Source organism: Hydra viridissima, unplaced genomic scaffold, assembly GCF_058129835.1.
Source record: "Hydra viridissima isolate aposymbiotic clone 2 unplaced genomic scaffold, HvirCarnegie_v1 scaffold_10, whole genome shotgun sequence".
Taxonomy (NCBI): Eukaryota; Metazoa; Cnidaria; class Hydrozoa; order Anthoathecata; family Hydridae; genus Hydra; species Hydra viridissima.
The window spans coordinates 8,376,313-8,394,809 of NW_028324309.1; the positions used below are offsets into that span (position 1 = coordinate 8,376,313).

The following is an 18,497-nucleotide window of genomic DNA, read 5'->3' on the forward strand; positions in this document are numbered from 1 at the left end:
TTTAATGTTTTATATAAAAATAGTATCTTGCTTTTTAAAGACTTGAAAATTTTTTAGATAAAATATATTTATCGATCCATTAAATATAAAAAGGTTCTTTAATAAAAAAAAATACTTTTATAAATTTAGAACACATCCCAGCAAACATCGAGTCTAAAAAAGACGTCTTTTAGATGTATAAAAAACGTCTAATACGTCTTTTAGACGTATTTAAGACGTCTTTTTTAGACTAAATGTTTGCTGGGATTATTAAGAATTTTCACCGTTTTGTTGATTTTTCCTCACAAACTTTTTTTGTTTCATTCCTCTTTTTGTTATTAAATAAATTGACATTTGTTTTGCGTCTTTTTGTTAAATAGTCTTAATATATATTAAATATAACAACCTTAACATACCTGTGTGTGCCTGTCTTGAGGCTATTTAACAAGAAGACGCAAATTGAATGTCAATATATATATATATATATATATATATATATATATATATATATATATATATATATATATATATATATATATATATATATATATATATTGTAGGAATATGTGTTCCAGGTTAAAAATGAAAGCCTTTTTTGTATTATTTCTTATTTTTTAAACCTCTTTATGTTTTAGATTAAACATTAACAAAGAATGTACAGTTGAGTGATGTACAGCTGCATCTATGGATTGTTTCAGAAAAATCTCTGTTTATTGCATAAATCCATTTTTCCCATTATTCTTTCTTTCTCTAATTGAAAAAATTACTTATATCACGATTAGATCCATTTGAACATCAAATATAGCACAGAGGTTTAGCATTTTGACTTTAACAATTATTAGCACTATTAAACATTATATTTTCCTCGCCAAATTTGTTAATTTCAACTATCAAATTTTTACTTTTCTTCAAGGTCAAATTGGTTATAAAAAGAATATTTTTCTAAAAAATAATCGGGAGTTTAATTGTACTCCATAATGACAAAAATCATAACAACTTTGAAATATTCGTTGAAGCCAGGCGGAACAGTCAATAGAATTAAAAGCGTACTATGCGAAGCACTCGCAATAGTCATATTTTGATTGTAAATTTTTTATTAATGTAATTGAACAATTTTAAATAATATTGTTCAATAATGTAGGATAATTCTGAAGTTGATTGATGTACAGGATGTGGATTGATGTAACAGGATGTGGGAATACAAACCCTTGATTTACTCATTAATGGTCCTTATTACAACGGTAGTTTAAAAAAAAAGATTGTTTTCCACGCGATTGAAAATAATCGGTCATACTTAACCACCATTCGGTTTAGACAAGTAATGGGCGTTCTGATAATTAGAGACAATATTGAAGAAAAGTGATTTATATCAGATAATAAAATCATTTCAGCTATTTGTGCTGACAAAATAATTTTTTTTTTTGAATGTGACATAATTATTAAATGAAAAAACAAGAAAAAATAGATAACTAAATATGTTAATTCAAAAAAGCAGAACATTCATTTTGGTAAATTTTATTAAAAAACATGCTTCCGAGGTTTGTGATCTAAAACACTATCTACAATTAGTTATCAATAAAAAAAAATCTGATATTAACTAATGGCTGTTAACAAAATGCTACCTAAAAGTATCGCTTCTTATAACTGAAACAAATAAAAACTGTCTAGTTTTTTTTTTTTCTTATTAAGAATAACGGAAACCGATGGTGAATTTTAATGCTTTATTGATACTCAAGTAATTTTGTTACAAAAATTGCAACAGGACCTATATTCATTTTATACAATTGTAAATGTTCTGAAAAAATTTAAGTCAATTATTTTACAATCAATTAAAGTTAATTTAACTTGTTTTGCTGCCAGGTTCTTATGCTGTAGGAAACGTCTTGCAATTATCTTAATTTAAGAAAAGTTTTTTTATAATGTGAATCCATGCTAACCTTTCACTATGAAGACGTTCAGGGAAGTAATTGCTGTCAATCTCGGCTGTATCATTTTTATTACAGTTCATTAACAGTTCATTCGCAGTTCATTCAATACAGTTGTATCACAGTTCATCGTTGGTTTACCATCTGTTAAAACATAAAATAATGAGGTAAAATGTAAGATAATAATGAGGTAAAATATAAAATGATAAATAAAGTCTTTATTTGTTCAACAAGTATTTTATTTACCTTTTGATTTGAAATTCAAATAATCTAACTTGTTATTGTAATAATAGCTTAAACTACTATAATGTCATTTCAAAACTCAAAGAATCAACATCAAATAGAAGATGCAAATTATTTATTTCTCGCGTTGAGTTTTAGTTTTAATCGCCTAATAGACACAGGATTTTGCATAAATCACAACCAAGTTACGGTTTAATAATCATTCTTCCTGCTGCTTTCTTATTTAAAAATAAAATTTAATCTTTAATTTTAAAAAATTGATTCGATTGTTTTTTGAAAAGGTTTTTTAGATAAAAGAATCAGAAATTGAGATGGTTTTAGGAAATACTCACAAATGCGCACATGAAGTGAATTTCGAAAAGAATAGGAAAAAAGCGTCAAGAAAAGCCAATTTAAAAATGATCCACAAGAACGAAAAGAAAAAGACAATCAAAAATCAAATTTTATTAGAATTTTTATAAGAATTCTGGACCATTGCTATTCAACTAAGTTTCTTTTAATCAAATCATGGAAGACATTCATTCAAATCATGGAAGACATTCATTCAAATCATGGAAGACATTCATCAAACAATGGAATACATTCAATAAAAAGCGTTCAAATTTAATCAGGTGAACATTAAAAAAGCCTTTTTTTAAAAGATTTTTTTAAAAATGTCGCGTTTTGAAATCGGATACTTGCTTCATTAAATTACAAACTTTCTACTTATAAATTTAGTACCGTTCATAAATACAAAAGATGTTTAGCTAATACTAAAGAAATGTTTTTAAAAAAGTATAAATATAATTAATTTATTTAAAATAAGTAACTCATAAAAATAAAATAGGCTTTAACAACTCAGCTTATAGGAAAAAGCAAATTTTAGATTGCACTTTGATTTATTGTTTGTTTTGGTAATTATGCTCGTAAGTTAGCTCATAAGTATGCTCACAGCTATAATGATGACTCTGCATAGCTATGTTCATATTTATGCCCGTAATTATGCCCATAACTATGCCAATAATTATGCTTATAATTACTCTCATAATTTTTTTATCAAGCGTTTTAAAAATTGAAAATCTCTCACATTCTTTATAAACTTTTATCATAAACTCTTTTATTAATTAAATTATATCCAAACGCTTATATTCAGGTACTCAAGCTGATAACTTTGATTTGTTTTAAAAACTATTACGTACTCAAGCTGATAGATTTGATTTTTTTTAAAAAATTCTATAACTGTATAAATATACATTTTGGTGTTGATTAAAATTGGCTGCAAATTCTATTTGGTTGCATGCTTATCATGAAAAGGTGACTAACAAATTAATCTGTTATTTGGTTCGAGCAACTATTAGAAAGCCTGAAAAGAAACTTTTTTTTTAAGTTTGGTTTTGTTATTAATGGATTATTATGAAATGATCTACTTCTGTAACTAAAATCTCAACACAGTCATAAATGAGATTTTTCCAAATCACATGGCTAAAGCCATGACTGTTGAGGAAGTTAAATATTCTAATGATATACTGGTTGGTATTTGGTTCAGTTACAGTTATAGTCTTCCGGCCGATGCCTTGCGGACTTGCCCGAACCTCTCCAGGGAAGACTCAGAGGCACGTCGACCCTGAGTTTGCCTCCCCTTTGAGGAACGGGCGGAAAAAAAAGAAAAGTATCAGTTTAATACAAGTACACCGGCCTAGCCAGCTCGCAACCAATCCAAGTGACTACACTTGATCTTAGCCATTAGGCCGAGAAGATTTGGAATTGAGATGACGATAGTAGCGAGATTCGTCATTTATCTGCAAACACTCCCTTAGTATTGTATATTTAATTTATTCAACGCTTGTGGCAGTAAGTGCTCTCACCAATTCAAATCGAGCAAGATTTCTGGAATGAACCTCCTGGCCTTCTTCTTTGCACTTGTTAATTTCAACAAAAATTAAAAATCGTGATTCTGAACTTTTTATTTTGTTGTAATGTAAACAAAGGCCTTGTGCATTTTATTTCTTAAGAGATTTAATTTCTTAAGTTCATAAATTTTCTAAGTATAAGTATATCCACGCAGTCGAACATCTGTTAATGAAAACGTGTTTTTTGTTATAAACAACGAAACTATGCGCTCAAGAATTTTATATTGTTTACAAACCTTTAATCATTAAAGAAAAATAAGCACAGTACTCTTCAAGAAATTCAAAAAATTTTTTTATAATAGTTTATTTCTCGTTTGAATTTTATGTGAAAGGAAGTGTGGAAAATGCACATAATAGAATGAATTTTTTCTTTAAGTGTAATTCTCAAGCAACGAGAAAGTTGTGAATCCACAAGATCTTTTTGGATATTTTCCACTTTTTGGATATTTTTCAAAAAAGTCTATTCTACTGAACCATTAAAAAACTACACACACACCATATAATTATAAAGCCTTTATTCTAATACAAGATTTTTTGGACCCAAAATGGCAGATTTTTTCATTTAAAAAAAAGAACATTTTTTGACAAAACCAAAGTTTTATATAATTTTATAAGATCTTTTTAGAAAACATGTTTCATACAATACAATAAAACAACAAGTATTTAATAGCACATCCAAAATGGCAGCCTTTTTTCAAAAGAATCAGTAGAGCTGCATAAAATTTTATGGTAATACACTTTTTTTAAAAAAAGATTACATTTTTATAACTAAGTATTGTTTACTTGCTATATATTGTTGAGCTATTGTTGTGAGAAAGTCTAACGTGCTAATGACTTTTTCAGTTCAATATCTTTACATTCTAAGGTTATTTACACGTTTAAAAAGTTTGACAAACGAATTATCTTCAGATTAAGATGACCAGCTTTAAGTTTTGCAATGATACTTGTGCGTAAGAAAATGCTAAGAAATAAATGAAAAAAATCATGGCAAAAATAATATTAAAATGGGAAGAGAATAACCCAACAAAAATAAGATTTTTGAAAACTTGTGATTCGTGGTTGAAAGCTTCAACATTGCAGAAAGATACTTTAAGTTTCTCTCTGTTGAAGTTTTCAAATTTTTATTATCTGTTTTAATCAAAGTTTTTCAGATTGTTTAAGCACAAAAAGAAGAAAGAAAAAAGTTCGAGTGCAATGAGTCAACCCATTTTAAATTTTGATCAAGGAAGTGAACAAACAAAACGCCGAAAACTGAGCAAATGCGTTCCATATTCAGCTCATCTGAGTTAGCACTTTCAATTCAGATGAGTCATCGGACTTCAGGAGCACCCAATGCTGCAAATATTGTTAGAGATTTAACTTGTATCTCTCAACAGAGAGCCTATTAATAATTTCTAGACAATTTGAGGTTTCCCATATTAACTTGGTTAATTTAAATGTCGCATTGAAACTAAACGTCTCAAAAAATTTATGTATAACTGCATTTTCGCTGATTTGTTTTAAAAAATTTCGCCATTTTGGATTTTTATTTTGAATATTGCATCTCTAATATCGGATGCAGTGATTTAAAAAAATTTACACATAAATTTTTATGTAATTCCACTGTTTTTTCGACTTTCAGCGAGGTTTTTTAAGATACATCCCACTGTGCGATGTTTTGAATCTTTTTTTTTTTATTATTGAAATGTGAAATTATTTTTCAAAACTTTTTTGTTTCTTTTTCTTTATATAATTACTCAATATCAACATAAGATTGTCACATTAAGTTGAAATTAAACAGAATCAGAAGTCGAGACTTCTTCCGTTTGAAGTAGTTACATTTGAGTTTTTGGTTCACTTACCATTTTCTTTTTTATGTGGCGGTATTTTTACTTCTTATACTTCTTCGGCACTTGAAACTAATACTCAGATCATTTTTTAATTTTTTAGATTAAAATGGTTGAAAAAGAACTTTTTTTTGAAAAACATTTTAAACAAATTTAAACAAATCCTCTCATGATGATAAATCACGTCAAATAAAGTGTAACACAAAATAAGAAGAGTGAGTTTTGTTGTAATAAATTGATAAAAGAATTTCTCCTTTCATACTTTCTAACTTTCATACTTTCTCCTTTGATGCTTAACCTATCGTGAGGGGACTTGGTAATAAGACAAAAAAATCATGTTTACTCTAAAAATGTGAAAAAATAACTCAAGAGCAAATTTTTTGAAAATGTTATTACTCTTCAAAAATCAAGTTTTTTGTCATTTACTTTTATTTTTTACTAATTCCAAATTGCCACAAATGTCATAATGACAGAAAAATGCCAAATTTCATAAATTTAACACAACTTCTGTTGGCAAATGCTTCTAGAAGTGAATAGTAGTCTTGTTTACCATCGGTAGGTAAAACTAAAAGACTTTCAATCAAAACGAGGTTTAAAGAGAGAAAACAAAAAAAAATTAACTCAATTTTGAACTGTATCAAGCTGATGTAATGTGGTTTTGAAGTAACAAAGGATGTGGTTCCATAGCATTTAATGTGCCTAAAAACAAATTATTTGTGCAAGATTTTTCTTCAATCATTCAAAAGAAACAGCATACTAAAATCCTATCATTTTGAAAATGAAAGAAACTATTTTCAGAATAAAAAAAGTTATGAAAAAATATGTTCGCAGTGGTTTTGAGATACTTTTCAGATATTTTTATAAAATTTAGTCAAAAATGAAATACTTAAGAAAGCTTTAAAATACATTTTTGCTAATTGGGTAGTTGTGTAATGAGAACCCTAACAAAAGCTTATAAAGCCTTAAAAACTTTTTTTTATACCACACTTGTAAATAATTGCAAGATTCTATGGTGAGGTAAGCATAAACCAATCGTCGCGGTGTGAAATACCAGTTTGGGTAAACTTTACTTTGTCTTTATTGTGCAGATTATTTTAGAATCCTTGTGTTTTTCTGTTTATTAGTTTATTGCTGTTATGACGAACCAACAAGAACAGAATTTTAAGTGTTTTTTAAGTGATCCTACTCGCAACGCTAGCAAAGAGATGAAAAATTTTTTATTAATTCTTTAATTAAAGTTTATAACTGTTTTAATGAACGATTTCATTATAAATTTTACAAAACATTCATCAGATAATTTTTGATTATTTAAAAACGGCTAAAAAGATAATTAGTTGAGTAAGGCATGTTAATAAGGGCAATAATGGTCGCATTTTTGTTAAAAATGTCATAGCGACAACGATACAAAGTTGACGTTAACAACAGTGAAAAGGAAGAAAAAGAGGAAGAAACGAGGATGATTAAAAGTCATATAGCCTTTAAAGTATCGTGTGCAGCGTTTAAGTAAAGTGAATGATAGGGAGTGAACGTGCAAAAGTGATTTCAAATAAATGTTTGTTCAAGTTAATTGAATAAGTAATCCATAAATAATCAAAGCTATTGTTTGAACATCGAATTTCATTGATAAAATTTGGAAAACCTATTTTCTAAATTGATTTTAATAATTCAAAAGTAATTTTACACTTTAGTATTTTAACCATTATATGTTTCCTTTCAACTGCTGTGTAACATTTTTTGTATTCAGCAATTATTTGATTCAATAAAAATCACTCTTTTCTCGTTTTTAACTTGTAACAATAAATTTGTTACGATTATTTTGAATCATTCACTGTCCAATTCATCCTGATTATAACATTTTGAGCTGACAAAAACATTAATATTAAGATGAATACTGCTTTAATCTTCTTTTAAAAAGAAGTCAAGTCTTTCAAAGAATAGATGACTCTAATAAATGGCTTTCACAAATAGTTTTAACAAGTAGTTCTAATATACAGTTTAACGAAATGATTCTCCTGTTACAAACATTTTGCCAAAGAAAATTCGAATCTTTTCATTTTTAGATGATACGTTACCAAATGAATAATTATTTTATCCTTATTGAAGTGTGTTAGTTATTAGGTTTATTTAATTAGAAATATAATTGCCAACAAACATCCTCAGGCTACACTGATGAATATGGAACTTTTAAGGGTATATGATACTTGGATAAAAAAGCTTTTCCATTCATAGTTCTTTATTCAGTAAAACTGAAATTCTTCTTTTTCGTTAAAAGATAAGTTCTGGATATAATAGCCTCATTTAAAGATCCATAACTGTTACTTCAAACATCCGTATTTACATTAGCAAGGATGTTCTGATATCAAAAAAGAGCGTAAAATCAGATCAAGTTTAATATATTCATTACTGTGGTCCAGGAAGGGGATTGAAGGATGTTTAAATTTATTAGCTGAAATTTCTTGTTAAACCAAGTTTAAATTTACTTAAGTTTTTATTGAATAAAAAGTAAAAATTTTTAAAGTCAAATAACTTTTTTTTAATAATAACAGCACCAATATTTTCTCACTTGTGATGAAAAACGAGCTTTTAAAAAGTAAACTTCGTGAGATGTTTAAGAGTTCTTTCGAAGAAAGAGCTCTTAAACATCTCACGAAGTTTACTTTTTAAACTCATTTTGATTAATTTTTTTTTTCCAAATCTATTTATTTTTTTAAAATATTTCCATTTAAAATATATACATATATCTTTTTTTTTTTAACAAAAACGCAGATAAATTAATCACTGTAGTAATGTTAGACTAAGGACTTTTCTTTTTCAAAAAGAAGCAAGGTGCACACCGCATGCCGGTCTATTTATTCCCTTTCTTTTTTCAATTAAAGTAAGAAGTTTTACGAAGCAATCAACGTAGCCATCTGATGACGTTTTTAAAAAGCAGCAACCACGATTTATGTTTGCTATCTGTTCGTTCATTGTGGCTTCTTGCTTTGAAGTTCTATCTTTTTTGTTAGCTACCACTAAAATAGGGGTGTATTGTGTCTTTTTTATAATGTCTATGTCTCTTAAAATATCATTAAGTTCTTTAAGACTGTCTTTATTGTCCATTGAAAAAACTAGCACAAAAGCTTCACAGGTTTCTATGGTTTTTCTGTAAATATCTGGAAAGTCTGCCCGCAGAGCACCAGAAGTGTCTAATAAAAAAAGTTGATGATTGCACAACGTTCCATCTTTAGACTTCAATGATAACGTGCGTTGGTAAATATCCGACGGAGTCGGAGTATAAGAATTTCTTTTTTCTTTATAATCGTTAGGTACCGAAAATGAGCGAGTGATGGTTGACTTCCCTACTCCACTCGTACCAAGAATAGCGATCTTTGTGCAACACGAGTAAACTTTCGGTTTCTTAATTCGTTTTAATACTTTCCTCACAAAACTGAACATTTTTTTACAAGTAGACATATTATTATTACCTGACTAAAGTAAACAAAGACAGCTACTGAATTCTGAGCTGGTAATGACTTAAATACCTTTTTTTTGTTCCCTAATATTTGAATAGTAATCATTTTTATATTGAACATATTTCCGTTTTCCGTTTAAAATATTGGGTGCGTTTTCTTTACTAAAATTATTGTGGTTTTGACGTATTCCTTTGAGAAATCAACTGCATAGGGATGTTGATAAATACTTACGAGAAATGTCGGTTGCTTAAATGACACGTGTTTTACCGGTGTTAGCTTAAGGTTGTACGGAACAACTTCATATCTGTAAGTATTCAATGAAAAACGCAAAACGTTGTGGTAGAATCCTATAAAACGTTGTGGTAGAATCCTATAAAATGTTGTGGTAGAATCCTATAAAGTACAAAATCTTTCTGAAGTCTTAAATAAAAAGTTTGTGAGTTAAGTAAAGAAACAACTGCGGAAATTTTCTTGCTTTTGTATCATTACATAAACGGTGCTTGTCAATCATGAGTACTATCCATAAGCACTATCAGATATCTGGTGTTATCTGATAGTGCTTATGGATATTGATAGCGTAACACACTCTTACACCTGAAGATTAACATGAAAGACATTAACTTAGAGATCAATGAAGCTTCCGAGATTAAACAATGAGTAACTGAGATTAATTTTGAAAAACTCTTTTTTATTGGGGTAAATAAAATTCGGAAAAAATATTCCACGTAAATTTATTTGACGTTTTTTTTTTTTTTTTTTTTTTTGCAATAACAATTTTTAAATCCCAAATTGAATTTTGTGGGGATTTCCGTCGTGGGAGTAAAAACAAAAGCTAATCTAGTAAAAAGCGGTTATAAATTTTATTTAAAAGAAACGTGGTAGCGTGAAGAAAGTTCTTAGGCAGCAAGTTAGGGGGTAAGGATTTAATAAAAAGAGGAAAAGATATTGTATATTAAAACAAGAATCAAAAGTAAGATTAAAATGGAAATTAGGTTATAATCACATTTATACGGGAGTTTAATAGAAATTGTAATGTTAACCAGATTTTAATATGCAAACTACAGTTACAGTTAATAATTTGAAAAAAATTTATCAAGTTGTAAACCTCCTTAAGTGTTCTTCTTTAAATTACTCAAAAAAAGCTTACAACTCTAAAACAATATAAATTAAATTATTTTTTAAAGTTTATACTAGGAAATTTGACAATTAGAAATGCACAGATAATTTTGAGTGCACTGCCCAGAAAAAATGTTCTATGACGATTTTTTCTGGGCAGTGCACTCAAAATTATGTTTATTAATGCAACATTTGCTTTTTTTCTTGCTCATTTGCCCTGTTGAATGCGGAAACGAAACTTTCCATAAAAAGTAAAAAAAGAAGTAACAGAAGAAGAAGGTGTCACTGTATTAAACTCCATTGATTTTTGTCTTTCACAACAATGTTTTTGAATAAAGCTTTTCATTTTAAAAGCTTCTGAACTTATTAGGACGAAGTTAACAGTTAACAACCTTGTTATTTTTATCCAACTTTATAGAGTTAGTAAACATAATAAAAGAGATTTACTTGCTTCTAAATAAATATAATTACCAAATCAGAAAGATTAAATCGAATAAACAAACCAAGAACTATTAGCTTTAGAAACCACCTTTTAGAAATTGTTTTGGTATAGTGTACTTTAGACATCTTGGTCTTTGTGTAAAGTTGCGAACAGCGCAACGCATCTTCAACATTTATAAAGTTGAAATTTTAATAATAATAAAGTTATGTCATTTGTTTATTTGTTTTTGCTATCAGTTTATTAGGTATGATACCGTTCTTTTTTGAAACGCACAAACGTAGCCTCTTTATAAATGCACATCTTATAAAGCTGAGGATTAATGATTTGCTCTGGAACTTTAACTTGAATTGTTCTTATACTTAATGTTAAATCAAGAGAACTTATTTTTGATAATGATATTATTATTTTTATAAAGAGCTTAGGATTTTTTCCCGTAAAGTTTCAAGAAAGAAACAAAATTTTTTAACATTTTTTCAGTTCAAAATTTGAACTGATTTTCTTCAATGAGCTTTATCACGAACATCTTAAAAAAAAATTCTTTGTTGTCCCAAAATTTGTTAAAATGATATTTGTAAAAGCCCCCTTTTGCGTTCGCATCCTGTTCTTTGATAAATCAATATTTTTCACTATACACCTTAGATAAATATTACATTAGTATTACGAAATCGGCGCCTATACGGTATATCTAAATTAAAAATGAAAATAAATTCAAGTTGTAAATCAGAGCAAATGTGGTGAGCGGTCGAATCAACGAAAAAGCAGTTAAATCAACGAGAAACCATATGAAGATAAACAAAAAAGATGTCTTCATTAAGATTCAGGATTACTACACTTACTTTTATTTCTACACTTAGATTACACCCCTTCTTTACTACACCATAAATTTAAATAAAATGCCTCATGGTCGAGTGATCTTATCTTCTTAATAATTATCATTATTCATTAGATCTTGATAACATGAATTTATTTGGCAATGTGGATAGCAACGAAGGACGCGTTTTCCATAATATAGCATGATGTTCATTTCCTTTAAATCGTCAAAACTTTGATAAAACAGTTTCTTTTGAGTACATAACTTTTGTAAAGTTTCTTTTCATAGCACATTTTCGTTTATTTTCTACCGTTGTAAAAAATTTGAAGTTTTAAAAACAAAGTTTACATTGCTTAGCAACATTAAATTTTCCGAGTTAATTGTAATAAAAAAGTATTTTTAATGTTTTTTTTGTAAAAAGAGATTATCTTAATGGGTTTTATGTAGTTAAATGCCTTGATAAATTTTTTATGAGGAAGATAATCCTATTAAAGATGAATAAAACTCTCATCAAAGAGAAGATGCAATTTCGTTGGAGATGCCAATTTTGGGATTGATCAAAAGTGGAATCCGTCGGTTGTCTTGCTGAGTCTTTTTACAGATTGCGACTTTAAAAGATTGTAACTTTTAATTTTTACTTTATTCTCAACTCCGCTTTTTTTTAGCATTGAACGTGTTTTTACCCACCTCATTGTGTTGACCCTCCCCATCTAACGTATTTATTGTTTATTATTGTCTTAATATCGGTGTTTATTATTGTCTTAATTGTCTTATAAGTGTTTATTATTGTCTTAATATCAGTGGAACTATTACTCTATCAGACTATGCTGGTTTGCATTACCCTTGCAATTGTGGAAAGTATATAGAAGATCAGTTTTTTAATGGTCCTGCTGAGTTTCGTTTTATTTCTAAGAAGGATTTTTCTCTCTACTTGTGGCAAGGAAAAAACTTGTGCGGACCACTTACAAACTAAATTATGAAAAAACCTCTAAGTTGGCTATGCCTGCCGGATTGTAGCAATATTCAAATTGAAAAATATATGCAATATTTTCTAAATATATATTCAATCTTTTTCAAATATATATTCAATCTTTTTCAAATATGTTCAATCTTTTTCAAATATATATTCAATCTTTTTCAAATATATTCAATCTTTTTCAAATATATTCAATCTTTTTCAAATATATTCAATCTTTTTCAAATATATTCAATCTTTTTCAAATATATTCAATCTTTTTCAAATATATTCAATCTTTTTCAAATATATTCAATATTCCTGGGATAAAGCAATTTACGCGCGTAAATAGAAGGATAATAACTACAATTAATGGCAAACAAAAAAATTAAACACAAACAAAAACAATGGCGACCGAAATCATTGAAAAAGACATGGGTGCAGATCTATATAAAAATTTAATATTTTTTCTAGATGAAGTTGAATCTTTTATTGGAAAAACCACTTGTGGTGATTATTTGCCGTTATTATTACAGCATATTGATTTAATCGATCAACTTATTCCAGTATTGAACAGTTTTAATGAAGAGTTTATTGGTGATTTAAACAACAAAGAAAGAATAGAAAGTATATTATATATATTTTTGGAGATTCGGAAAATGCTTTCCCTTTATTATCATGAAAAATCTTCAAAATACTGCAGTATCAATATTAATGTGTTATATAGTAAAACCCCTGGAAGGCCAAAGTACGAAATTCCAAAAAATGTTCTAAAAGAATTTAAGTGTTTAGGTTTTTCTTGGAATGTTGCATCGAAGGTTTTAGGTGTTTCACGTTGGACAGTTCATCGCAGAGTAAATGAACTTAATTTAAACAAAACAGGTCGTTTTAGCAACATCAATGACCACGAAATAGACAGAATTATAGCTGAATACATATCTCGTCACGGTGTAGCAACAGGGGAACCATTATTATCTGGTTATTTTAGATCAAAAGGTTACCATATACAAAGAAGAAGAATCCGCTCTAGTTTAAACAGAGTGGATCATAGGAATACTGCATTGCGATGGGGAGCATTGGTTAGAAGGCGATCTTATTATGTACCATGACCAAATTCTTTATGGCATATAGATGGACATCACTCTCTAATTCGTTGGAAATTCGTAATACATGGGTGCATTGATGGTAAATCAAGGAAAGTAATGTTTTTGGAAGCCAATACAAATAATTTAGCAGAAACGGTGTTAAATCTTTTTTTAAATGCGACAAGCGAGTTTTCAACGCCTTCAAGAATAAGAGTAGACTTTGGGGTAGAAAATGTTCTTATATGTGATAAAATGATTGCAAGAAGAGGTCATGGCAGAGGGAGTTTTTTAGCTGGATCTTCCACAAGAAATCAAAGAATAGAGAGGTTATGGAGAGATGTGTTTCGATGCGTCGTGTTACCTTTTTATTACACTTTTTATGCTATGGAACAGAGCGGCATTTTAGATATTGAAAATCCAATTCACATGTTCACACTGCATATAGTTTTTTTAGAAAGAATAAATCTTTCCTTGAAAGAGTTTAAACTTATGTACAACGACCATCGTTTATCTACAGAAGAAAATTGGACTCCCAATCAAATATGGACTATGGGAATGATAAATATTGACAATCCTATGTCAAGAGATGAAACTGAAAATGATATAAATGATTTTAATATCTATGGAGTAGATGTTGACGGCCCTTTATCTCACGATTTAAACAATTTTGTTGTTAACTCAGTTAGTATTCCGAATAGAATTGATATTGAAGCATTCGTCAGAAATTCAATAGATATGTCTAAAGAATCCACTGAAATGGCAATCGACATTTACATAGAAGCCTTAGCACTTGTGGTGGAAAAATTTGAATCTTATTTATAATTTCAGATGAATTTAACTTCTTGTTCTATTTTATTTTGTATTAGCTGCTTGTTAATGTGTACAGAATAGTTTCTACTGAATAGAATCCTTTGTATCTATACTCTCGAGTCCAGAATACAAGTGGGGTGGGAATAAACGGCACAGTGGAAATGGGGGGGGGGGGGGGGGTTGTTTATTAAGGACTCGAGAGTACTATATTTTTTTACTTCCATGTAATTCGTTTTGAGCCTATATTCAAATCAAGCAATATATTCATTTGCTACTAAATGGAAATTATCCATAATAGGGTTACTTTTTAAATTTTTGCATTCGTTCTAGACGGTCTCTTAATATTTTTAGAGGGTAAACCAGAGACTTGGAAAAAAAAAGATTAGCGTTTCTCTCAAATATTATATATTACTTGGTAAGACTTCATATATGAACATGTAAAAATATCATCAAACATATTGCAAAATCATATTGTTCCAAAAAAGTTATTAGTAAATGCCATGTCATAAACATCAAAAAGGTCGTTATTAGCTGGAAGCTTGCATAACAGCGAGCCACGCGGCAAAACTAAACAATTAGAGCAAGTATGTGCAGTTGGTATATACATATATGCTTCATCTGTCTTCTGATCCTATAAATGAACAAAAATAAAAATATTATTATAACTTGCAACACTTAAGAATGTCTAGTTTTATTATTTTTATTTAAAAAAACAATTTTTTATGAAAATAACCTTCAAATATTTTTTGAAAAATTACATCATAAATCCAAGCATGGAGTTTTTTTACACACATTTTTGCATATTTATTAAAAAAATTTCAAGATCTTGCAAATTATTCTTGTTTATGTTTTTAGCTTATTATAGAAATCACACTAATTAAAGTAAACTGGGGTGGTTTTGTCCCACTTTGCACCTAAATTATCCTAGGTACAATAGCTGGTGGCCAATTAAAAATTGGCCACAATTGGTCTACAATTAAATTGGATACAATTAAAAAAAAGCTCACTGTACCTATGGCCAATTTTTTTCAAACCCCTCTATATGGCGGAACTTTTTTATTTAAGTCAATATACTTATATCAATAGAAAGTAATTGGTATATACATTTGATCATATCAGTTTTACAATTTTTAGACAAGTGCGGAGCATTAAACTTTGACATTGAAAATACGTGGCCCTAGGTACACGAACTTCCCCTACACTTTAAAAATTCCAGGGCTTTTCCAGGATTTTTGAGAAAAAAAAAGAAAAATCCCAGGACTTTCTAGGATACTAGTCCCGGACATTGCAGGACTGTGGGAACACTGTTATGGTAGAGAATATAAACATTTTAAAACAAAATATATATTGTGAAACAAAGTCATGCAGAAACATGCAGGGCCAAAGTTGCCCTTTTTTACGTTTTTTAATTTTGCAAGTTTTGTATTATGAAGAAATCTAAAAACCATAAACTATGAAGAACCATCCAAACCACTTCATAGTGACACTTAAAAACCATTATAGAAAAGTTAAAGCAACATTTTTACAATTAAATGCCCTTCCTGATGTTAACATAAATCAGGTTGTACTAGATTACATATTACCAGTAGCTGGATAACATGACTTGACAGACTATAAAAATAATATTTTAATAATATACATCTTTCAAATTATAATTTAGTTTCCGATAACAAACTAAATTTGAATGAAATAAATTATTCCGATATTTATTTTGAGTATGAGCAAAATCTTTCAGTTAAATACTACTATTTTATTAAATATAATAGATCTTTTACTTTTTCATCAGCTTCAATAGTAGGAATAAATTCAACAGACGGTTGCAATGCAAACCCAAGTAGAGGCTCTTCTGAAGCTCCAGTGACGAAAGAAAGAATATTTGCCAATGAAACACACTCTCTTCTACCACTGGCAACCTAAATAATATATTATATGTAACATCTAAAACATCACAGTGATCACTGTTTTACATTTAAAAAAAACTAACCTCTCTGACATATTTCACAAACATAGAATAAATCTCTTTTTCTTTAACTAAAGCTGTCGACCCTTCTGATGAAAATTTTGGCTTCAATAACTTTAAAAGCATTTTTGCTGTGAATTGTACTTTTGAAGGTCTTAATAATTCAAGTAATTGTGGAAACTCTTTGAAAAACCTTATCAAATTAAACTTGTTTAAACCTTTTTGTATATTAGATATACAAATATCTGCTGTATTTTCGGTGATCTTAATAATGATGCTGTCTGGTAAATATGTTGGTAGCTGCCCTCCTTGAAAGAGTGCAATACCAATTAACAAACCTACAAAGTAATATTCCTCAGCAAAGAGCTCTCTCAAACCACTATCAAATAATCTCTCTTTAATCATTCTATTGCATTCTTGTATCCACTCTCTCCTTGGACCACCATAATCCTTAGCTAGTTCTCCCATAAAGTCAACTTCAAATGTAATTAAAAAATTTTCAACGGATTCTAATTCAGCAAATGTTGACATTAAAATATTTTGTCGATCGATACAAATAAAGTTTGTCTCAGAATCTTTATCCGTGTTTTCATCAATGTTTTCTATATCTTGAACTCTGCCCTTGATCATTGTTTTTTGAAGAAACCTTAAAATTTCTATTGGATCCTGAAGATTATTTTCTTTAATTTCCTTAATTTTTTGGTTTTCAAAATCAATTTCAATATATATATTTTTATCAACTGAACCTTTTGCTACAAATGAAGCTGATGTAAGTTCTTTTATTTCCTGTATATCAACTTCATTAACATCTTCTTGATCTGTTAGTTGTGAACTTTTTGATACAAATGAAGCTGATGGAATTTCAATAACTTCCGTTGGAATGATCATTTGATGATCATTGCATCGTTCTTTTAGCTGTAAATATAAAAGCCCTTGTCCAGCTAGTTTTTTTACAACATCATATGAGTAATCAATATTTGAGCATTTATTTAATTTTGATATTTTTTTTTCGTGATACTTTAACAAAATCGAATTCATCTGAACCCAGCAAAGGAAATTTTTCATGCAACGACTCCTTTATTTTCTCTCTTATTATTTGTTCACTATCGAATTCATTGATAATCAAAATTCCATTTGCAATTACAGAATCCCATTTTAGGAATTGTTCTTCATCATTTTCTGTAGATGAAATTAGTGCAAATTCTAATGTTTTTGTCATTTTCTTTGATTTATTTTGACTGCCTATGTGGTTGCCTATATTGCTACTGTATGGTGCTGACGACCTTAATCTATCGTTTCTATTAAGGCGCCTAAAAATACCCGATGAACCACTTTCATTGAGCATTCCTCTAGCTCTTTGTAATGTGGAGGTTATTGTGAGTTCCGATTGTGGCCTGCTGATATTTGTGCTTTGATTTGTGCGAAGAAGAGTAGAAGCTTCCTCTAACAAAGATGCAACTTTGCTATAACTATCCATATCGGTATAAGTATAAGTGCTTTTTATAACTACACGCTTTTTCTAATAATATTATTAAAGTATTTTTAAATGTTGACAATGTTTTGTTCAACCAAAAGCCGATTGGCCGCGTTCTCCCCTGGAATATTGAATATATATTTGAAAAAGATTGAATATATTTGAAAAAGATTGAATATATTTGAAAAAGATTGAATATATTTGAAAAAGATTGAATATATTTGAAAAAGATTGAATATATATTTGAAAAAGATTGAACATATTTGAAAAAGATTGAATATATATTTGAAAAAGATTGAATATATTTGAAAAAGATTGAATATATATTTAGAAAATATTGCATATATTTTTCAATTTGAATATTGCTACAATCCGGCAGGCATAGTTGGCACAAATTTTTTGATTTTTGAAAAGGTTTTAAGCTAGGGAAGGGGAGAGGCAAAATAGAAATTATTTTATATTAATAAGTAGTTTACTCATTAAGTCAAAGAGTGTGAAAACATGGGCAAACTAAACATTCTGACAAAACG

General features: G+C 28.7%; 2 protein-coding genes and 1 pseudogene across 2 annotated transcripts; 1 reads left to right on the forward strand and 2 right to left on the reverse strand.

The window, feature by feature from the left end:
• Nucleotides 1-8,561: 8,561 nt before the first annotated feature.
• LOC149882989 (GTP-binding protein drn-1-like) lies at nucleotides 8,562-9,400 on the reverse strand. Its single transcript, XM_090099540.1, has one exon. The coding sequence runs from the start codon at nucleotides 9,313-9,315 to the stop codon at nucleotides 8,674-8,676; it is 642 nt and encodes a 213-aa protein (XP_089955666.1). The 5' UTR covers nucleotides 9,316-9,400; the 3' UTR covers nucleotides 8,562-8,673.
• Nucleotides 9,401-12,941: 3,541 nt separating this feature from the next.
• Nucleotides 12,942-14,680, forward strand: LOC149882990 (uncharacterized; annotated as a pseudogene).
• A 241-nt stretch (nucleotides 14,681-14,921) lies between these two features.
• Nucleotides 14,922-18,036, reverse strand: LOC149882991 (uncharacterized). Its single transcript, XM_090099527.1, has 3 exons — nucleotides 16,518-18,036; nucleotides 16,309-16,446; nucleotides 14,922-15,164 (listed from the first exon to the last, which is right to left on the reverse strand). Exons 1-3 carry the CDS (start codon nucleotides 17,556-17,558, stop codon nucleotides 15,000-15,002), a joined length of 1,344 nt encoding a protein of 447 aa, XP_089955653.1. The 5' UTR covers nucleotides 17,559-18,036; the 3' UTR covers nucleotides 14,922-14,999.
• Nucleotides 18,037-18,497: the final 461 nt, after the last annotated feature.